Genomic DNA, 24,707 nt, shown 5'->3' on the forward strand with positions numbered 1-24,707 from the left:
TATGTGAATCTAGTATGAAACATCTTATAGCCTTTGTTGATTGCTTTGAAAACTGTACAACTTCTATATGACTCCTAAAATATCTTTTAAAGTTTGTCTCTTCAATAGCATTTCAATATTTGTAACTGCATAATTATAGTCAATATTTGTAACTGCATAATTATAATGAATGCTCGTTCGGTTGGAAAATTGTCATATATATTTTCCAAATATCAATACGGTCTTTGTATTGACGGGAAAAATATGAATAACGCTATGAAAGATTTAAAGTAGCACAAACGTAGGTTTAACGAATACTTTAAATAAATGTGCTATTCATTCATTACACAGTGTGATCGGTTTATCTCTTAACTAGTTAATCATTGTTTAAAGTTTGTTAACGGAGTTGTGGAATTAAAAGCTAATATGGGAGGAGTAACAAGTCTCTATGTAAGTTTAATTTTATTTTGTTTGTGTGTTGGGTTTAACAATGTATATTAACTACAACGGTAGCCGTGTGTTTGGATATGTCAATATGGCCGCTCAAAGGAAACTGTTCAGTAACCCTGGTAATGTCCAAAATAAGTTATCGCCGGACTAATCAGAATCGTAATTAGCATAAATATATCTTCTAACTCATAGCAATAGTTCAATTTCGCGTCAATATGTTCCAATATTTCATTTTATACGCCCGTTTGAAAAACGGGAGGTATTATGGGAACGCCCCTGGCGGGCGGATGGACGGGCGGGCGGGCTTGCGGCGTCCACATACTTTGTCCGGAGCATATCTTCTTCACGCATAGAGGGATTTTGATGAAACTTTGCACAATTGTTCACCATTATGAGACGGAGTGTCATGCGCAAGACCCAGGTCCTTAGGTCTAAGGTCAAGGTCACACTTAGAGGTCAAAGGATACAAGAATGAAAACTTTGTCCGGAGCATATTCTCTTCATGCATGGACGGATTTTGATATATCTTGGCACAAATTTTCACCACAACGAGACGGAGTGTCATGTGCAAAAACCAGGTCCCTAGGTCTGAGGTCAAGGTCACACTTAGAGGCCAAATGTCAGATACAAGAATGACTTTGTCCGGAGAATTACTTCTTCATGCATGGAGGGATTTTGATGTAACTTGGTACAATTGTACACCATCATGAGACGGAGTGTCATGCGTAGGTCCCTTCTTTAGAATTACTTCCCTTTGTTGTTACTATAAATAGCTTATATTGTAACTTTTTCATTACTAGTCGTAGGGAAAAATCGAGACCATTTTTCTGTAGAACAACATGCATGTTACATCCAATTCTGAGGTGTATATTGACCTATCACTACCTGGTATTTTTGTGTGGACTTACAATTTTTTTTCGATTTTTTTTTTAAGATTAACTTCCCTTAGTTGTTACTATAAATAACTTACATTGTAATTTTATATAATTGACCGTAGGGAAAAACCAAGACCACTTTTCTGTGGTACAACATAGATGTTACTTTCAAATTTTAGGTGTATTTTAAGGTATCTCTACCTGGTAAGGATTTGTTTGGTGGACTTGGAAAAACAAAAGAATTACAATAATTACTAAATAAAACATAGTAAACAACCACAAAATTAAAATTCCATTTGCAAATACAGGTGCTAATTTAAAGAAATTTGCTGTGACGGGCGTATATTGTGACATTCTGGCACACTTGTTTTATTATCTATAAAATCAAACTATTTGGACTAAATTGCTGTAAATATACTTTATGATATTCTCTTGTAAAAGCATGCATAAACTGTGATATGTACAAGGAAACTAAGATTCAAAGGAAACAAAACGTATAGTGTCGTGAAAACAAAGTGTACATCTGTTTTGATGACTTCCTCTCTTTGTATGTTTGCGGTTTGGACCAACATATTAAATGCTATTTCTAAAATAATGTTTGTTTCTATATAATGTTTTTATGTTTTACAATGTGCATTTTCAAATAACCAAGCATGACCTTCAAGCATTCAATTTAGATTATTTTAAATGTACATTTTGTGTATGCTTATAAAATAGGGATGTATCATTAAAAAGATACTCCTATGTTGACAAATATGAATGCTAATTTTTCTTGTGTATTTAATCAAACTGATGTTACTGCTAAAATTTTTGAAATGATTATACACATAATTATCTTTGTTGATGACCAGGTAAAAATATGTTAAAACTGAGCAAATCAGCAATGCATGCTTAAGGTTGCTTCAGTTAGCTACGCACACCTCACACGTAATATTTGCTTTAGCACTTGGCTAAATGAATATCTTCGTAGAAGGCATAGCTCCGTGATCTACCGGAAATACGCTAAGCGACAGGTTTACTCTATAGTGTTAATCTTTGCTACACAGGACTAACACCTTTTCACCTTTCAGTGTGTGCTAAGAGGTTTATACCCCAGTGGTGGTTTTGTTAATGACAGTTTCAAGGCGACGCCCAGGTGTTTGTTTGTTTTAGAACAGACATTTCCACTCTTCTGGTGCTAAATAAGGTACCCTACTTAAGGCAGCTTACACACACGAACTTGAAAATAACATGCTAAGTCAAGTCAAAATAGCTACATGATTTTTCTGAAAGAACAGAAGATTCTTGATGCATGTGCACTACATGTCGGATAATCAGTGTGAACAAGTATTTGAAATTTTATTTCAATCATAAAAGTAACATGTATAGATGTTTAGATACGCGTTTATACCAGTATTTGTTAGCCCTAGGCAGCAGTTTAACGCTGAGATGAAGTTAACATCAGATTTGCAGATCCTTGCTTTGCATATTCAATCATTCTAACTATTAATTATTGAGATAGCTGTGTACGTACAGAAACAAGATACAAAATGTAATCAAGTGACTCGGGAGAAGGGTTATACCTCTGTGAAAAAAAACTAGAATTATGGAACATCCGATAATTACATTAACCTAGTTTCAATAAATTCACACTAGTCATTTCTGATATAACATCTTACAAATAATGAAAAGAGTACGCAGAAGTCGACGAACGGGCGCATGCAATAGCCCTTCATATTCCTAAAGTAGTTGAGATAAACTATCTTGTGGGATAGAGAAAATAACTAAGGTGTACACGGGTTGCTTTTAAATTGTTTGGCGGAAGCGCAAACAAACGTTTGTGTTCATTTTTTTTGCCTATTTTCTAAGCATTTATAAAATTTTCTTCTAAACAAGCAATTGCCAAATGCGATAACCAAATGAACATCTATTATATAAGAATTTAAAGCAAATCACCCTCGAGACGGTAGATAGAACCAAGGGTTCGAAAACAAACGAGCTGGATATCTAACCGGTCTGGTACTCAAATGTGTCGTTTTAACCTACCAATAAGGATATCTATTGATTCCTGTAACACATTTTTATGTACCAGTAACAAATAAATATTTACAGCAGGTGCAGTGTTAATTTCGAATCGTTTATACACAATTCTTCCTTTTAGCTTAGATATTTAGTTTTATAACCTTCAGTTTATTCCTTTTTCTAGATTTTATGCAATCCATAAAAAAGGTTACATCTGATATCCCAGAAATAAATGAAGGAGACAGATGTGGTTGTATCGGTTTTATCCACTTTGATACCGATTTTAAGCAGGAATGTGAACGAAGTTGCTGTCCATATCAGTGCATATACTAAATCCAAACCGTTAACAGCTTTTTAACTAATTGTATTCAAACCGTTACACACTTGATACATATGATTGACTTACGATGGTAGTTTTTCACAAACATACTATACTTTCAGTTTAGAGACAGATGACAAGATATGTGAAAAATGTTTCTTCTTTTTTCTTAACTGATTTTTTTTCTGATGATACAATCAAAAGTTTTAAATAACAACATTTAAAAGTTCCGCTTTCGCTTCTTGACTCCGATAATCCGCACGCTTTCATCACTTAGTAATTAAAACTTGAATCATCTGATCTTTTTATATCGAATAAATTGATTCTTAGAATGAAATCTGAAAACGTAATAAAATCTTTCTGTAACAATATTTGTTTAAACGTAAAAAATATCATGACATACGTGCTGTATATTTTTCTATTTCCTTATATTAAAGAATTCGATATCCAACGGAGGTCTCGAGAAAAAATAAAGAACTAATCGATACACGTTAAATATTTTCCATGTGTAAATCTGAATTAATTACCATACGTTTGAAAAAAACGGGACGTACCATATAATGGCGCTTGCGTCCGACCGTCTGTTATCATTCATGTCTGAAGCAAAACTTTAATCAGGGCTGTTATATTTCGATCTCCTCAGATCGTTCAGCACGACTTTTATGTTGTGTTATTGGTATTGTTTAGTTTCTTAGCATGACCGTTTCGGCCTGGGTGGTTCCAATATTCCCGCTTTCATACCTTTGGGAATGTATAATCACCCTATGGATATTGTGCCTGCTTTTAATTTTGTCTTTTGACAGTTCCTCTGATATGCAGGCACCATAAACTCAGATCCCCGTTCGTTCTAAATTCCAGTTTGTTTAGTTCTGCCCATTGTTGTCTCGTTTGGGGCAAACCTATTACTTCATCTGGGGACCAAACGCCGCTTTTCATGGAATTACACGCCATAACCCGTGTATCATTGAAGGTTCCATGTTCATCGCCGTTTGAATACATATGTGGATGTCTCTAAATTGCTTTTTGTACTTTAGTCATGTGTAAATGTTGAGTTCTGCTTAACCCGGGGCTAGAGGGCGTGGACGGTAGCATGCATTTCCACTATCGTCCATGAACAGGCTCAATCAAACCGAGTCTGCAACCTTTTCGTTTTTGTCGTGTTGAGCGACCTGTGAAGTTTCCACTTTTTCTATTTTAGTATCACAGCAGCGTTGTTTGTGCCGTGTGGCGGCCGTAAAATGTATCCCCGTACATTCAATCAGGGCTGTTATATTTCGATCTTCTCAGATCGTTCAGCACGACTTTTATGATGTCTTATTGGTACTGTTTAGTTTCTCAGCATGACCGTTTCGGCCTGGGTGGTTCCAATACTCCGGCTTTCATAGCTTTGGGTATTTTATTATCACCCTATGGATATGGTGCCTGCGTTTTAATTTTGTCTTTTGACAGTTCCTCTGATATGCAGGCTCCATAACCTCAGATCCCCGTTCTAAATTGCACTTTGTTTAGTTCTGCTCATTGTTTTCTCATTTGAGGCAAACCTATTACTTCATCTGGGGACCAAACGCCGCTTTTCATGGAATTACACGCCATAACCCGTGTATCATTGAAGGTTCCATGTTCACCGCCGTTTGAATACATCAATGGATGTCTCTAAATTGCTTTTTGTACTTTAGACATGTGTAAATGTTGAGTTCTGCCCAACCCGGGGCTAGAGGGCACGGACGGTAGCATGCATTTCCACTACCGTCCATGAACAGGCTCAATCAAACCGAGCATGCAGCATTTTCGTATTTGTCGTGTTGAGCGACCAGTGAAGTTTCCACTTTTTATATTTTAAACCATTAAACGTTTTTGACTTCGAACTTTGCATAAAGGTAGATAAGAAGATTGCAGAGCCCTTGACGCCACACTGTAGGTCAAAGATCAAGGTCATAAATTGAGCTTGAAGGTCAAAACTGTCCATATAAATTACCTAAATAACCATGGAAAGTATTGACTTCGTGTCCGGAGCATAACGTATTAACCATTTAATGTATTTACTTCAAATTTGATATGTAGGTAGGTGGTAAGAAGATAATGTGCAGAGAGCAGGAACCAGGGTTGTAAGCCAACCTTCAAAGTCAAATCTACCCATCATTTTTTGTGTCCAGAGCATAGCTGAAAAAGTGTTAATGGTATAAGACTTAAAACCTAGCATACGGACAGGTGATGAGACGATGTGCAGACTTTAACAATTTACATTACACTGTCTCCCCTCCCGTTAACCGCTTCCACTCACAGATTTATTTCATTTAGTTCCTGCCCTTTTGTATTTTGTCACTGCAACAATTATCCCGCGCCCTCAAAAAAAAAAAAAAAAAAAAAACAATAAAAATAAAAATAAATAAAATAAAAAAAACCACTTGTTTCTTAACCTTAAGTATCCTTCCACCACACACACACACACACACACACACACACACGCACGCACGCATACATGTAAACGCTACCAATCGGGGATGTAAGTTATAAACCTACTAAGTGGGAACTTCTTTATTACTGCACCTACAGTTATCATATTTCTATCAACTCTTATTCTTATCATCTTTAAATTATCCGAGGCTTTAGATTAAAGCTATCTTCAATAGTTAAGCAATGAGATTTTTTACATTCAAAACGGGGCATTTTGTGTTTAAACCAACTGAGGTGAGTGTATAACAAACCGGGTGTTTGTGTATAGACGAAATGTTGAATTGTGTGTTTCAACAAAACGGGGAATTAGTGTAAAGACTAAATGAGGTACAAGTGTATAACTAAGCGGGTGCATGTGTATAGTTGAAACGAGGAACTAGCTATTAAACTAATATATGCGGAATCACTTGTTGCATAACGTGTATATGAGTAAAGTCAATCGAGGAATTTGATTTGATTTGACGGGTTTAATGCTCGTTTTAGTATTCAGTTATGTCAGGCGGTCAGTTTACTCAACAATACTTCCTGGGAACATCCAGTAATAGTCTCCCATCCTCCGTAAGAAACTGACAGCTTTCTTACAAGAAGAGACATGGTCGGGAGCAGGACTCGAACCAATGCCCCTTAATCAGTCACAGCTTACGGTGATTTTAAATCAGCGACCCTAACCACCCAAGCACAGAGGCGGTCAGCAATCGGAGAAATTCTATATTTTGTTTGTAAGCGGTACGTCAATCCTTTCAAATTTCAACTAAAGTTGCCTATGTCAAATGTTTACATTAAAATTACTGTTTTGAGAAGACATAAAACGATCGAAGAACAAGCCAGATACATGATGCAGAAACACAATATATCACAAAAAAATGTATCTGGTTATATCAACTTTTTATTTCAATCAAAAGCATTACTTACAAAAGCGGTTGAACTTCGATATTAAGTGAATATTGTATACTATAGTCCCCACTTATGTTTTAACTAAATTGCTAAGCAGACAATTTCTCCTTCAATTCCGTCTAAATCAAAGAACCGATTTACAGACGCAATATTGTGAACGAACATTCTACCCTTTGCAGAAGAATACTATTCGTTGTTCCAAAGACAGTTATTACTGAATGTGATTGTAAGTACATTAAAATAGTATTAAGAATCAAAACATATAAGTGGTTCCTATAACTAAAGAATGATTCTGCTTAAGGAAATTACCCGTATCCGAGCACACTAAAAATAAACAGAAAACGGCCCGATCGGAGTTTAGTTCATATGTTTTTCACTTTTTTTTTTGCGCTCCTACCTTTGAAATGTTATATTATTATAATGAGTACATTCTATAAATTATAATGATTTAAACTTTAGATAGTGCCAGTTGCTATTTAATCATGGTTAGTTTCAAAAAGAAAAAATATTACAAAGTAGTAAAAAAAAAAATGCCACCGCAGAGTAGGACATAAACCCATGACACGTACGGATAATGTTTCACTACCTGCTTACGAATGAAGGTAAAATCTCTTAAATTTAAGACGAAAAAAATATAGTAATAGAGGTGATTAATATGAATAACATAGATCTGAGGCAAACACATGACCCCAAACCAGGAAGAAAAACAGTGACATAGCATTCGTTTTTATTTGCACTTTTTCTCTCTAATAGGCTAGTGAAACTCGATTTGTTTTTAGAAAAAAAGACATTTACGGATATTTTCAAAGTAATATTTCAGGTTTTATTATGTAGAGGCAAGAACTCCGCAATGACACGCAGTTCTCGATTTGCATACAAATCGTTATTCCCTGCCCGAGACAAATCGCAAATAATATTAACAAAAAAAATGAACAAACATCATTTCGAGGCATATATATTTGGTTAGCGATGGATTTTCATGTTTCTTTTTTCTTCTGTCATGTTTGTAGAAAACCAGGTAATCTTTCAGATTTCTTGGAGGTTATGGGTTCGAATCCCACACTTGGAAAGTCTTTTTTACCAGTTTTCGACACTTTTCCTTTTTGAAACTGATCATTATTTAATAGCAAAATATACTATCTAGAGTTCCAAAACACGAACATGTACAATATAGCATAACATCTTACAGGTAGAAGCATGGAAACTAATACACAAAACTGCTACATTTACCGCAGTATACTAGTATTTTCTACCAAAAGCAAACGTACATGGCTCTTTCAAACAAAGGACATGTTGTGCCTGAAAGGTCATGTAAAAATCATTCTGATCAAGGATGAGTGAAATGTAAGCAGTCATAGTATTTTAAATGCATTTGGTATTGTTGTTTTAATAATATACTTTCATATCCTAAACTATCAAAACTAAAGATAAATGCACTCTTAATAAATGCCGGGTTAGTGTGTCGGCGAAAAGGGCAATGTCTTGATCTGTGTTGGTCATTTAAACTGTGTTGATCACTTACGTAAGTAAGTAAGTCAGAAAATTCTTAATTTATAGCGGTCCCATTTAGCTAATCTATTCTTCTTTGAGGGCCCTCTTTGGATTAGAATGAAGAGTATTTTGATCATAGTAAACAGTTTAACAAAGCTGTAAGCATTGATAGTAATTTTACAAACATGTCTAAACATGATAAGCTGATATTCCTGTTTACTAATCTAAATATGATAAGGTTGTCTGCCAAAACCTGCCTTAATATTTTACAGCGTCATATGTATTTTTGCTATGTAAATTTCTTATTGCATAGGATTCACATGGAAGCCAGTGGCTTCAGCTTAATATAAGACTTAGTATTCTTTACCATTTGACTTCTGTAAGTGCTTGCGAATGTTTTCCATGTTAATTCTATGTTAAGTGCTGTTTTAAGAGTACATTTGTAATTGTGCTGGGGTGCACTTATTACAGTCTCTTGTATCTATTTTATAAAACGCGGCTATATACTATGTTTTAGGAATGGTTTTATTGTATTGTATTATGATTTATACATATATAGAAGAGACGGAAATAAACATAGTATATATATAGTAACAAATATTTAACAGAAATCAAAGAAATTATATATGCATAAAACAAGAGATATGAAATGGGGTTAACATTAAAATCCATTCATCCATCGATCAATTTTATACAGTTAAATTTAAAACATGGCAATGAAAATTAGGTTTTGATTTCTATTGGCAAACAATTCAATACTATTTGTCAGGAATATAAAAGACTATCTTTAAATAGTTCACAGTTTGTATTTGATATATACAGTTCAGGATGTGCAGGCGCGTAGCCAGGGCATTCTTCATAGTACTCAGAGGTAATGCGTAGGGGTCTTGGTATCCTCACCATGATTTTTTTTTCATCTGAGAACCACAAATGGTGCATTTTGGCGTGTATTTAAAGCTAAACAATGCACGAAAACCTTATTCGTTCTAAATCTTTTATATAAAATGTATTATTTTACTATTTTCGTGCTTTGTCATTTTGATCTCGTGCTTCGGGTATCGCCTTCCCATGACAAAGAAGCGTGAAAGACGAAGCACGAGATGTAATGAATGGATTTCTATTGAATTTTATTTTCTATGGGATAATAGTTGATAATTTCATACACTTAAGTACAATTATAACATATTTCTATGATATCAAAGGCTGAGCGTGAAGCTATTATATCTTTTTTTTTTATTTAAATACCGTTACAATAGTTTCGCGCTCAGCTCAAGATAAAGTAAATATTATGCGAGACAAACGTCTGCAGTGTTACACAAAAAGTCATATTCAAAAGCTTTTAGCCTTGAAAATGTATTTTTTCCGATTTCTCAACCAACATTTTATTAATTGTTTACACTGTATTATAATTTTGTTATAGAAATTTCCTCCTAGACAGCGTATGACTGTAATATTTCACATGGTCAGGATTATTACAAAATAAGCAATCAGATAGTAGGATTATGAGATGAATTGCAAAACTGTACCTAAATTGTTATAAAACTACAAATACAAATTTTGGTGAATTTCAATGCACGTTAAATCAACTAATCATATAAATTAGTTTGCTCTACAAATAATGTCTATAAGAAACAGGTTCGCTTTATTTTTATAACAAACTCAGATTATAACGAAAACGCACTTGCTTGTCCCGATGAGTTCGCTAAAACCGGAGTTTACTGTACTTCAAACATAATATGAAGTAAGCAATGATAGTGTATGAAGCCATCTCCGTTGCATGACACTAGCCAATTAATTGTGTATGTTGTCAGATTTTCACTACGCAGCTGCGTATTTGCGTAAAGGTAGCTACGCGCTTGATGAGTGTTTTTGCAGAAATATTTCATTTATATAATAAGTATGTAAACCAGTCGACATACTATACATAAAACATGCCTTCTGGAGAAAAGACGATTATCAAATCTTAAATTATCATTAATTTCAAATCTTGATCAAAACCTTGAAATTCATTACCAAAAACAGTGCTACAGACCCGTTTTTGTAGTCATACAATTTTGTTTGTGTTAATTATAGACGTTTTTCCCAGTAATCCAGGTTCGTTTGAATATATGCTTTATAAAACAAAGTTTGACATGATACTGTTAAAAGTCTCTGATTGTGTACAATAACCAAATATATGATTCTACATTTAGCAAACTTGTTTAATATGAGTATCCCACTCAAGATTATATTGAAAGTATATGCCAAGATTTTTTCGCCTGAAGTTTGTCCAAAAACTGAATAAATCATTACGTAAAACTGAATAATGTCGTTATCTTTCTGAAAGCTATCGATTGTGTGTGTGTTCGGGTTTAACGTCTTTTTCAACAATTTTTCAGTCATATAAACACGGGTGTCTACTTGTAGCAGTGAATGCCCAACTTTATAGTGCTGCCTCACTGGAATATCACGCCGTAGACATGTGACATGATACCCCACCCAGTCACATTATACTGACACTACCCTCTTGATTCTGAGCGCCAAGCGAGGAAGCTGCTAGTACCATTTTTACGTCTTTTGTATGACACGGCCGGGGATCGAACCCACGACCTCTCACGGACGCTCTACCAATAGGCTACCGAGGCGGTTCAATAAAAATAATTTGCAACATTTTTTTCACGGGCCCGGCAATAAAATGTCTTCATGTTCCCATTAACGACCATTCAACACATTACATTTTGCATTTTCTGACACCTAGGGAATTCATCTGTATAATGTTCTGTTTTCGATTTCATCGTCACTGTCAGTTCAATCAACAGTCTTTTTTTTCGCTCTTCTTTCCCCCAACTACCCAAATTCAATGCTACCTCAATACACATACGATGTGAAATATTATTGAATTAATAAAAATGATTAGCAATTGAGTGAGGTCGTCCCCTTCCATTAAACAAAATTTCTTAAAACGCAGTTTTGATCAAATTTAACCGTGAAAACAAAAACAACATCACGTTCAGATAACTGTATGCCATATCTATACTTATGCCTATCTTGAATCGTCGTACAATACAATAATTTCTGACATGGATATGAGCCTATATGCTTTATTGAAACATTTTTACATCATAGATTTCAACACATTGCGATTGCTGAACAAAATCAGTGCGAAAATAGTATGAAAATCCTGTGTTAAGATAATTGCATGAGTTAGCTACTGTATGATATAGGTTTTATAATTTTCACGTGTTCTTAATCAGTATTTTAAACGTACTGGAGTCAGATCCTCTTATGCTTTTCTTTGATGTGCAGTAAATAATATCAATCAGTTAATGTACAAATGTTGTTGTTTTATTTTTCCAAATGATGAAACTGTATTAAAATTCTCTGGCTTTGCTGTATTAATTACTACTGAATTTACATAGGTAATTGCATTATGAGCTGATTATATGAACATCTTTGGAGGTAATACTACATTTATTTTTTCAAATGCAGCACGGTAATTCAAAAGGAATTAGTATATTTCAGCACCGCGCTTGAAGTTTAAAGTTAGTTAAATGCGATGAATATACATAAAATGTATATATAAAATGTATATTTTGAGTAGTGTTCCTGTATATTATAATATTCTCAGTTTAACATTAATAAGATTATTATTAAATTGAAAGTTTGTTAAATGCGATGAATATACATAAAATGTATAATATATAGAATGTATATATTTTGAGTAGTGTTCCTGTATATTATAATATTCTCAGTTTAACATTAACATTGTCAAATCAAGTCATTAATATAGAAATAAAAGCGCATAACACAATAAGCCAGAAAAGATATGCGGTAACATAATAAATATATAATACTGTCTTATGAATGTTAAAAGATATTTAATTGGTAATAATATTGATGAATTAATCAACATAATCTTTTCACTCATGAGCTTATAATGATGAAAACATATGTTAAATTAGTGAATATATTTTAAACCTTTGTGTGTATGTACTACGAGTTGTATACAGGTAAACTGGGGAACTGCAGTAAATGGAGAAAGATACACACTTGTAAAATTATGTTTGTGTGTGAGATATGTGTATGACCAGTACCGGCGTACCGGGAAATAAATTTTTATCACTCAGAATAAGCTCAATTTTCGAGAGATGACTAATTTGAAGGTCAGGAATAACGTGGTATTGTTAAAATGAACTGGGGAATTCCCCGGTTCGAGGCGTATCCCCAGTACGTTGGTGTGTATTCATACGAAATTACCCAGTTGGCAGCTTTTACAAACACACGCACACTGCTTACCCGCTGACAACTCTAGACTGCAACCTCATCCCAACATCTCACCTCCCAATTTATTTTTGTTATTAGTCCACCCACACATCTCACCTCCCAATTTATTTTCGTTATTAGTCTCTTGTCCTTTAGTATCCGGTCGTCACCACTACCACTGCAAATACACATTCTGCTTCCACCCAACCCCACGACAATACCACAAATATTTCCCAAAAGTATGTTGTTTTTTTTAATTTATATTCTTGCCTTTTTATACTAATATCCTGTCACAGCAACAATACAAGGATAATACAGACTAAAATGGGTGTAGCTCTAACCAGTAGTTTCAGCAGAAAAGATGTTGAAATAAAAATGTTCAGGCAGGACGAAGGACACCGGACTATCCACCTATACTTATAGCTCACCCTGAACAAAGTGCAGATGACATCAATGTTATTTCATTTTCTACTAACAATTCGTTTTCCTTAGTGTAACGCTGCGTGTGTTACGTAAATTTTTTTTGGAATATAAGCTCAAAGTCAGTTTTTTATTTCATTATTTATTTTGGCTCGGGTCCTCTTGATTGAGGGAATTAGCAAAATCCAGCTGATATTTTAATACTCACGTACATACATTTTTACATAACTGATTTTAGATGTGCTTTACATTTTTACATGGATGTTTTAAGATATGTTTTACATTACTCATAGTGTTCTTTATATTTTTACCTTGATGTTTTTGGGTATGCTTTACATTTTTACATCAATGTTTATGCTTTACAGTTGGCGTTTGCAATATGACTTCTTCTCGGCGATATATGACCATTTTGTGTCGATTCGCCGTAAAACCAAAGTCACTCACTCAATCTTTTATTCAGTGTTCAACAACAATATATGGATGTCCAGATAACAACAATTATTTCTAATAATTAACACAACTACATTCCTCCTCCCTCATTTAAGCTAATCCTAAGGAGTACACGATTGTATTTTACTGCTCATCTATGTGCGTTTGTGTGCTTGTGTGTCTAAAGCGGTGCCCTATCGTGTTCTTGTTTCTAACTCAAGTTGTTGTTTGTCTTTCTATAAGTTAGTTGGGTGTGGTTGTGCGTTTATCTTGGTTAAATGAATGTCTGCGCTTTTTTGTTTTACATTGCAGTGTAACTGTGATTAAGGAACGTAGCATTCCCTTTGTACATTCACTCTTGTTCTATTTTCCCCTTCAACCCCCCCCCCCACCTTTGTCCCTTACCCCTCCCCCCCCCCCCTCTGTCTATATTTTGCATAAATTTATATTTACTTGTTAGATGTTTCAAGCAACCCGTCTGTAATATTTTTTTGGATACAGCTTCGTTTTGTTGCGGTCATGTGCTCAAATCACATGAAAAGCTTATTAACACTGTAAAGGCCCCATTTATGATTCTTTTGATCTTCATGGAACCTGTTCAGAATGTTTATCTTGATACTCTATACTGGGTTAAGTGGGATAAAAAAGTAGGTGACCCTGTGAAATCAAAGGAAACGCCTGCTAGGTCCAGTTACACAGGTGAGCGATCCAGGGTCATCATGACCCTCGTGTCTGCCTTGTTTTGCATTTAGTTTAAAAGTATTTATTGAATTCATAAAAGGCAAATGTGCAACTGGAGTGAGGGTTAGGGTTAGGAAGGAAATTGGCTTTGTCTGAGTAATAACATGTGTTTTATTATTATTATTATTATATATCTGATTTTTCTTTTAATGTACCAAGTGTCATTTCAGTCTTCTTCTGCAAAAGACTCCTTTACGACCGATGATGTCAACAATGCAGTAAGGGCCTTCCAGCATGAACTGACCGAGGACGATAGAAAACTATTTAACTTTGCAAAGCAAGAACTAAGTAAGGAAGTGGCTAAACTCAGTATTCAGGATGCGACAATTTGCATCGAGTTCAAGGACCGAGAATTCCTTAAAATAAGTAAAGGAGAAAGCGAACAACAATACATTCGCATTGCAAAAGACGAAGACGCAGGTTTTATAATGAGATGGGAGAAGCAAGGGTGGAGTAGGTGGGTGTACAGCTCAATTCAAGAAATAACATGGGAAAGTTTTCAGAATGCAGTAAAGTTGATTGGTCCTCCTTTGCTTGCAATTGCTTTCAATAAAAAAGATTAAGCAACTTCGTCCGCATGTCTCTGACATTTTGCAATGTGTACCAATCTATATGATTCTGTAAAATGAAGAGTTATGAAAATGATGAAACGATATTGTCAATGAAAAAAGAGAACACGATCGGCTATGAGATAAATGTATTATTTATATCTCTTCACCTCAGACTAAAATATTCTAATTATGAGCAGTACATATTATCATTATATTCATTAACCGTAATACACATTAAGATTACAAAACACAATAATTTAACGTCATAAATCATTGTGGGATAGAACCAAAGAAAATAGCTTTACTCATTTGGCTTATGGGGATGACATATTTTATGATCTGATATTTTATAGTTGTCATCCCTCTAAGCTTTACCCGTATCTGCATTTTACTGTTAGGCTTACTTGTTTTAATAAATTAAACATAAATGTGCATGTAAAAACTTCAAATGGGTTGAACTTAATTCATAATTTTAATCAATAGACTTAAGTCTTCGAAAATATGATGTGACAGGTGCGAGAAGATATCTACCTTGACACTGGTTTCAATAAACAACATAAGTTTACAAACAAAATAACTGTATTGTTTTTGTATTTCCATGATACTTCTATGAAAAATGTAAGATATACATAACGTATTTAGTTTTAAATTGACAGTCACATATATTAGAACAAGGCAATGTGTTTGATTTCTTGACTTATTTTTATTGAATTAAGGTGGCAGTGTGTACAGAAATCAGTGTATATAGTTAAATTTCGATCACATTTGTTTCTGCAGTGTAAGATAGTAATTCATCCGTTTTCTTAAAACTATGCTGAAAAAGGACCGACTGAATAAATTTGCAGATGAAATTGTGAAACACATTTATTCCGGAAGGGACCTAAATTGTTCACCTAAAAAACTTGTAGTGTAACTGTATATTGCTTGTATTATAAGACTGAATGTCAAAAAGTATGTCACTAGGTCGTGGTGGGTCTTTTATTATTCAGTATGATTCAATTTTGTTTTTGTATGTGGAATAACGATTAATTAAAGTAAAATAAAACGTATCACATTAATATTCGTGAACGTACACATGTAGTGTGTATTTTGCAGGTGTGGGTTAGATATCCGACAAAATAGCTCTGTTTTGTTGTTGTCATTTATAACACATTTTCATTCATTTTGTCTTATGCGAGAAACAGAAAAAAATATTTTTAAGTCTGTTGCGTATTGTTATATCTTTTTTTTTTCAAATAACTAAAAACCTTTTTACGAAATACACAGTCATTACGCTATTTATACTTGCTTATATTTTTTTTATTGTTTTGTTTTATTGGATTTAACGTCGCACCGACACAAGAAAGGTCATATGGCGACTTTCCAGCTTTATTGGTGGAGGAAGGCCCTAGGTGCCCCTTCGTGCATTATTTCATCACAAGTGGGCACCTGGGTAGAGCCACCGACCTTCCGTAAGCCAGCTGGATGGCTTCCTCGCATGAAGAATTTAACGCCACAAGTGAGGCTCAAGTAACCCACATTGGTGAGGGGCAAGTGATTTGAAGCCAGTGACCTTAACATCTCGGCCACGGGGGCCTCTTTGCTAAAATGTGCTGTAATGTGTTAGAGATCTTTGCTTTGATAAATGTGTACTTGTCATTGTAACTTTGGACTCTGACACAAAGAATTGGCTGATACAGCCGATATCGATGATGAAGCAAGTATTTTGCAATGAATTGAATGTCATGTCTATATATAAGTTAATTATAACGCATAAAGATTTTGAATATATATAGCGTCGTCGGAATTTTGAATCTAGATACCTGTGTGACAAGCCACCGTTCAACCACTAAGCCATGCCAATTTAGCGGAGTTAATGAATTGTACTCTCAAGTATCAAAAACAAAAGTCTAGTAGGGATACAAATAGATCAATCTTTATTCATATACAAAACATCTTTTATCAACCGTCAAGGAGAAACGCGCCCTGGGATCGAACTCACGACCCCGTGATCCGTAGATATGCGCTCTCCCTACTGAATGAGCTAAGCGGGCGGACCTTTTCTTCAATATGCAATATTTAATACTGGATACTTGTTTGATTAATTTCAGCTGTATATAAAATTCCGGTACACCTCTAGCTTGATATACATTGATGAACGTAACTGATATTCGAACCCCGGCCGCGTCATGCCAAAGACGTAAAAAAATGGTACTAGTAGCTTCCTCTCTTGGCGCTCAGCTATAAGAGGATAGTGCTAGGACTGGTCAGCCCGGTGTCAGTATAATGTGACTGGATGGGGTATCATGCCACGTGTACGGCGTGATATTCCAGTGAGGCAGCTCTATAAATCTGGGCACTGTGCTCACTGCAACAAGTAGACACCGTCGTTTATATGACTGAAAAATTGTTGAAAAAGGCTTTAAACCCGAACACACACAGGTCAAAGGTCAAGGTCATAGTGACCCGGAACAGTTAAACGGTTCTCAGACAACAACCCAGAGCTGTTAAGCATAGGATCACGAAAGTTGATAGGGAGATTAAACATGACAAGCAGATGGCGGTTGGGTGCGCACCATAAACCGGTTTAAGCTTCCCAGTGGTGTTTTTGCCACTGACCGTTCCAAGGCGGTGCCCCACTGTGTTCCTGTGTTGGCTTTGTGTGTGTGTGTGTGTGTGTGTGTGTGTGCACGTCTGCGTGCTGTGGGTTTCGTTTTGGGAAGGCTGCGTTTTTGGTACGTGGCATTCCCTGTTTCATATCTGTCTTTGTTTCTTATTGATTTTGAGGTCAGTAGGTCAAAAACAAGGAAGAATATCCAACAGGGAAACCACGTTCCAAAAACGCAGCCTCCTTAAGATCACACACGAACAACCCTCAAACACCACACACAAATACACAAAATTAACACACAAGGACAAAACAAACAAATACAGGAACACAGTGGGGCACCGCCTTGGAACGGTCAGTGGCAAAAGCACCACTGGGGAGTTTAAACCGGTTTATGGTGCACCTTACCTCACTCTTACCTCCCACCATGTTCCAAAGTCACAAGACAAAGTAAATAAAAGTTATCCCCGCCAGATAAAACCCTAACATACGAAACGGCAACAGAAGACATGTTATGTAAAACCACAGTGACCTTGAACAGTAAAACCCTTTGCGAACGATAACTTGAGGAAGCTCAGGCCTATGATCATGACACTTGATAGGGAGGTTCATCATGACAAGCACATGACCCGTATTTGTTTTTAGGTCAGCAGATCAATTGTCAAGGTCACATTGAGCAGAAGCAGTAGAACTTTGTTTGCTTAGATCGCATTTGATACGGGGGAAACTTATGACTGGTAAAAGACCCAATTATTGATTTAAGGCGGTATACGATTGTTTTTATTTCCTGCTTATATGTGTGCGTTTGAGTGGTTGTGTATCATGGGCGGTGCCCTACAGTGTTACTTTATCTTTTTGTCTGTTTACCCATGTTAGTAAGTTTGCTGTGGTTGTGTATGTTTGTCTTTGGTACATGAATCTCTGTATTGCTGTGGTTGACGTTGTAGTGCAACTGTGACTAAGGAACATAGCATTTCCTCTGTTTATTCATCCCTGTTCTACTTTCCCATTCAACCACACACGACTCACCATTTTTCTATCATTTACCCCTTCCTTCACTTCTATCTATATTTTGATTAAAATTTAAATGTGTTTTTTAGATTTTTTAAGCAATCCGTCTGTAATGTTTTTACGTTACAGCTCCTTTTTGTTGTGGGCCTACATTGCACCGAGGCTGTGTTTGTAGTTCACTATGCTTCCGAGAAATTAACCCTTACCAATTATCTTTTTTAAGATCAGTAGGTCAAACTTCTATTGCACAGTGACAAAATAATTTCTTTTCCGTCGGCGTGCGTCGTCCGTCAACATTTGCCTTGTGAACAATCTAGAGGCCACAGTTGTGACCCAATATTTACTTGGTCAGACTGTTTGTCTTCATGATCTCTAGGTCAAGTTTGAATCTAGGTCAAGTGGGGTCAAAAACACGGTCTCTAGCCCAGATCAATGGAAAATCTTGTTAACACTCTAGAGACCAAAATTTAAGTTTGAAACTCCATAGAATGAGTCAGAATGTTTGTTTTGCTTGCTGATCTATTGGTCAAGTTCGAATGTGAGGTCAAACACTTGGTTACCCGGTCAAGTCAAAGGAAAAGATTGTGAACACTCTTGAGGCCACAGTTGTAACCCAGTTTTTTTTAAAACTTAACCGGGAGGTTTGTCATGATGATATGTAGGTCAAATTTGAAACTAGGTAATGTGGGGCTAAAACTAAGTCAGTAGGCCAGATCAAAGAAAAAGCTTGTGAACAATCTAGAGGCCACAGGTGTGACTCAATCTTTATGAATCTTTGTCAGAATGTTTGACTTAATGATTTCTAGGTAATGTTTGAAACTGGGTTATGTGCATAAAAACCTATGTCAGTAGGCCAGATAAAAGTAAAAGTTTTGATCATTCTAGAAGCTTCAGTTGTAATCCAATATTTATGAAACTTGATAATAATGTTTGTCTTGATGATCTCTAGGTCAAGAACGAAACTGGGGTATGTTTGGTCAAAAACAAGGGCAGTAGGTTAGATCAAAGGAAAAGCTTTCGACCACCCCAGAAGCCACAGCTGTGATTAGATCTTTATGAAACCTGGTCAGAATGTTTGTATTTATGATCTCTTAAGTATAGTTTGAATATGGGTTATGTGGGGTGAAAAAAAACTAGGTCACCCGGTCAAAACAGATGAAAAGCTTGTGAACACTCTAGAGGCAACAGTTGTGACTCAATCTTTATGCAACTTGGTCAAAATATTTGCCTTGATGATTTCTAGGTCATGTTTGGAGCTGATTGATGTGGAGTCAAAAACTATTTCACCATGCCAGATCATAGGAAAAACTTGTTAACACTAGAAACCGCAATTTAATTTGAAACTAGTGAGAATTAGTCAGAATGTTTGTCTTGGTAATCTATAGGGCAAGTTTGAATCCGGGTCATATGGGAACAAAAACTAGGCCACCTGGTCAAATGAATGAAAAAGCTTGTGAACGCTCCAGACGCCGCAGGTGTGACCCAATGTTTATGAAACTCGGTCAAAACGTTGATCTTGATGATTTCTGGGTCAGACTCGAAACTTGGTTTTGTGGGGTCAAACACTATGCCAGTAGTTCAAATTGAGGTAAAACCTTGTGAACACTCTAGAGTCCACGGTTCAAGTTTGAAACTCCTGCGAATTGGTCAGAATGTTTGTCTTGATTTCCTCTTGGTCAACATAGAATCTGGGTCATGCGAGGTCAAAAACTAGGTCATCCGGTAAAATCAAAGGATCCGGAATAACATTTTAACAGTCCAGAGGCCACAGTTTTGACCTTATCTTTATGCAACTTGGTCGGAATGTTTGCCTTTATGATTTGTTTATTTGCTTTGGGGTTAGTTTTTCAACAACATTTCAGTCATGTAACGACGGGCAGTTAACCTAACCAGTGTTCCTGGATTCTGTACCAGTACAAACCTGTTCTCCGCAAGTAACTTCCAACTTCCCAACATGAATCAGAGGTGAAGGACTAATGATTTCAGTCACAATGTCGTTTATCAAATAGTCACGGAGAACATTCGCCCCGCCCGAGGATCTAACTCACGACCCCGCGATCCGTAGACCAACGCTCTTATCTACTGAGCTAAGCGGGCGGGTTTGCCTTTATGATATCTATGTCAAGTACGAAACTGGGTTATGTGGAGTGAAAAACTAGGTCATAGGCCAGATCAACTCTTTTTCAGTCGTATAAACGACGGTGTCTACTTGTAGTAGTGAGCACAATGCCCAACTTTATAGTACTGCCTCACTGGAATATCACGCCGTAGACACGTGGCATGATACCCCACCGAGTCACCTGTTTGGCGCCATATAATCCAAATAAATAAAATAAAAATGAATAACACATTATACTGACACCGCGCTGACCAGACCTAGCACTATTCTCTAAATGCTGAGCGCCAAGCGAGGAAGCTACTAGTACAATTTTTGACTTCTTTGGTATGATGCGGCCGGGGATCGGACCCACGACCTCCCCCACTCGAAGCGGACGCTCTACCACTAGGCTACCGAGGCTGTTGAGATCGACTCTTGTGAGCAAAATAGGTAGGGCCATTATGGCCATCTTGTTGTTTCATTACTTCCAAATTGTACAAAAGCTAGTCATTCGTAGATTCAACTTTATACTTTAATGTAACATCTTTGATTACTTTTAAACAGGAGTGAATTACTTTTAGATATATCTACATATTGAAAGCCGTATCAATATTATATCACGTGTTAAATAGTTTTTCATGACTTTACAAAAACAGTTGCAAAGTAAATGCAAATATAATTTACGACTTACTGACGAAATGAACACAAAACCAGTCAATTGTTGCGAAGTATTTCATAACAACTATCTCAATCATACACCGTTTCAGCTGGTATCTATTACATTTCCTATGCACAAAAGGTATTGTAAAAGAAAATACTGGTCTCTATTATATATTTGTTATGAACCATATTGATTGATCTGAATATAAATCAATATCCAGTTCACAATATCGGCAATAAAAGAACACATAACAATTATTTTAAGTCGAGTTAGACAGGATTTTACCCGACACTTTTAATACAGGGAGAATAGACTAAAATGGAGGAGAATAAAACGGTATGTAAAGTTTATATTAAACGTGCTGAAAAAAATGTTAAACTGTCCGATGCTTTCATATAGAGCCGTTCGTGATAGTCATAATGTTTTACTTAATTAATTCAAAAACAAAATTATATTGTAACTTTTTAATTTTTTGTTGGATTTAACGTCGCACTGACACATGATAGGTCATATGGCGACTTTAATGGTGGAGGAAGACCCCAGGTGCCCCTCCGCGCATTATTTCATCACGAGCTGGCACCTGGGTAGAACCACCGACCTTCCGTAAGCCAGCTGGATGGATTCCTCACATGAAGAATTCAACGCCCCGAGTGAGGCTCGAACCCATATCGATGAGGGGCAAGTGATTTGAAGTCAGCGACATTAACCGCTCGGCCACGGAGGCCCCTAACTGTTTAATCTACTGATGCATGTAGGGGTAACATTTCGTATGTTCGTACTGTCTATAAACTTATATTGGGAAAAAAAAGATCTTCTTGTCTGAAAGTTCAAGGCCTATGCATGTGATATTTGGTATGTAACATTGCCTGGTGGATCTCTAACAATTTTGTTCAAATTATGCCCCTGGGGTGAAGAGGCCCCGCCCTATTGGTCACTTCTTATAATTATGAGTTATATAGGAGGAAAAAATACTTCAAAAATCATCAAGTCATATTTCCTAGACTGTTTGATTATAATTACCTGATAACCCAAGCGATTAGGGATCCCTTGCCTGTGGCCTTGACCGACTGACCTGTTCCTTGTTTTTTTAAGATACAGCCTTAGAATTTGGATGACATGAACAGTTTTGCACACTAATCTAATCTTAAAACTGTCTTCCAGTGACCATGAATGTGACCTACTGACCTACTTTCTAATATTTTAGCCTCAGTTTGCTATTAGAAACATGTGGCTCATATTACTAAGGTGAGTGATTCAGGGTCATCTTGGCCCTCTTGTTTCTTATAAAAATAGCCATTTAAATGCCATAGGGTCAAGAGACTAACTGATCTATTCTCAGTAAACTTGGTTTGTACTTGTATTAAAACAAAGGTTGGGATTGTATATCGGTTACCCAGGTCAAGGTCACAGTTGCTGATATAGAAAAACCGGTTTCCGCAAGAGATGATAACCGGATTTTTTGGCATTTTCGCGTTATCTGCACGAAATATTTAAAAACAATAAATGTCTGCTAGATAGTAGTAAAACATAATGTCTTGACAAAATGTGTTTACTACGGTAAATGTACTTCATAAAAACTGTGAAGGGCATTTTCATTAAAACAGCAGAAAATTTAAACGAACCTTTTTTTGTTTATTGAACTAGATTGTTTAGAGATACGTTTTAATTCTAGTCAAAATACTAGTAAACCGAGACAGCTCTAAAACCTGCACAGCAGTATATTGATACAGTGAAACTGTTGACCAGATGTTTAGACCAAGGTTACAGTGAACTTTACTAAAGGGTCCCGTGTGGTTCTGGGATGATCTGTGTATGAAAAGAATTGGAACCACTGCCTTACCCTTGCATGATCGTAAGAGGCGACTCATAAGGTCTTAACACTTGGTTTTGCTGTAACCCTGTGATTCCAGCAGGTATACAAATTTTGATTCCATACCTCATGTTTTTTATTTCGATGTAAATGAGATGTGAAACCAAACTTTGTAGTCCTGTTTGGCGCCATATAACCTATAACATATAAGTGTTGGTGCGCCGTAAAACCCAAATAAACAAATAAACTTTACTAAAGGATAAATCTATATTCTCAGGGTTTTGAAAATGTACCAACTGCGATACGGGCAGTCAAGCAAACATCATATGAATGCAAACAAATCAACAAACGAGTCCTTGGTGGACGTATGCTAAGTTTATGTGGAAACGAAGGCACAGAGGACGACAGTAACAATGCTGGGCTCCGGCGATTGTTTCAGCTGGCAATATCCGTCACAGAAAATGAGTCAGAGAAAACATTAGAAAATGCAGAATTCAAGTTTTATGACGACGAATGTAATATACGTATTGTGTATTCAGGATCGGCAGAAAACAGATTTTTGTTTACTTTCAATGAAAAGCTAGAACCAGACTTTACGGTAAAGCGAAAGTCAGTATTATGTGGTCTTGATGAGAAGATAAAACGTACATGGAGAAAATGGAACCCACTCAACTTTGATTTTGATGAAATTAATCTTGTTTGAAATTCATGTATTTACTTTAAAGTCATATAATAGTTCTTCATTTTCAATCTATTCATTGTTTGGTCCATCAGAACATTCTTGCAGAAGATATGACAACTTCTTATACCACAGGAAAGCTTAGAATTGTTCCAAAGATACTAGTAGTGACACCTCTGTGTGTTTTCCGACATATTATAGGATGGTACTTGTCACATATATATACATTTTTACTCCTGAAAATCTGCACAAGCAGTGAAACCGGTTGAGTTCTTTTATATTTATCATTGGACAGAATCTGAATAAACCGCATATGTAATATTAGTGGATCTCCCTCACTTTCTATTTTATTCCTGTATGTTTTCATCCAAAAAAGTGTAGAGTAAAAATATATATAACAGTTGGTCCCCTTTATATTTTGTACTCCTTTAAGAGGACTTAAGGAGACCCGTTCTTTAAAATATATATATAAATGTTAGAAACCTTCGTATGTTTTATTGATCGGCTGTATCCAGTTTTAAGCCTGTTTCAACAGTATTTCAATTATCTTCGGCAGGCAGTTTACTTATCTGTGAAGTCAACGTCTTGAAATACTCGACCACGTCACCAGTGGTGTAAGGGAGGATATCAGATTATGCCATTTAGTCCATCTTGTTGTATTGTGGAAACTGAGTTTAAGCATAATGACATGTTGAAAGTTGCTTATTGTAACTGGATTGCTTTGCTTTAAGCACGCCAGGTTCCCTCCCGATCGGCCGAGTTCTTTCCCTTTACAAGTTTTTCCCTCACAGTTGGGAAACATATTACAATTTGGCTTGTCACCAAGTCAGATCTTAGGTGGCCATTATACCCTATTAATGACAACTAATTCAGTCATAGTTAATTCCGTTTGTTAGAAATTTCGGTTCTAAAAGTGAGAAATTGCAACTGTTTTTTTTTTTTGGTTGTTTATTTCGAGTAATAACATAAACAAGATATTGTCTAATATTTATTTTCAACTACATGTATAACTGGA

General features: G+C 35.9%; 2 protein-coding genes across 2 annotated transcripts; both read left to right on the top strand.

Moving 5' to 3' along the window:
- The first annotated feature begins 228 nt into the window (after positions 1–228).
- On the top strand, positions 229–16,123 carry LOC128552910 (uncharacterized). The gene is made up of 2 exons (XM_053533985.1): positions 229–429; positions 14,466–16,123. Exons 1-2 carry the CDS (start codon positions 406–408, stop codon positions 14,856–14,858), a joined length of 417 nt encoding a protein of 138 aa, XP_053389960.1. The 5' UTR covers positions 229–405; the 3' UTR covers positions 14,859–16,123.
- A 5,264-nt stretch (positions 16,124–21,387) lies between these two features.
- Positions 21,388–24,092, top strand: LOC128552911 (uncharacterized). Its single transcript, XM_053533986.1, has 2 exons — positions 21,388–21,539; positions 23,291–24,092. Exons 1-2 carry the CDS (start codon positions 21,522–21,524, stop codon positions 23,714–23,716), a joined length of 444 nt encoding a protein of 147 aa, XP_053389961.1. The 5' UTR covers positions 21,388–21,521; the 3' UTR covers positions 23,717–24,092.
- The last annotated feature ends 615 nt before the right edge of the window (positions 24,093–24,707 follow it).

Source organism: Mercenaria mercenaria, unplaced genomic scaffold (assembly GCF_021730395.1).
Source record: "Mercenaria mercenaria strain notata unplaced genomic scaffold, MADL_Memer_1 contig_3285, whole genome shotgun sequence".
NCBI lineage: Eukaryota > Metazoa > Mollusca > Bivalvia > Venerida > Veneridae > Mercenaria > Mercenaria mercenaria.

Excerpts from the sequence above, each read along its gene's own strand:
- LOC128552910 (XM_053533985.1), top strand. The coding sequence starts at position 406 with ATGGGAGGAGTAACAAGTCTCTAT. Across the intron at positions 430-14,465 it reads GAGGAGTAACAAGTCTCTAT|TCTTCTTCTGCAAAAGACTC; the intron begins GTAAGTTTAATT and ends GTGTCATTTCAG.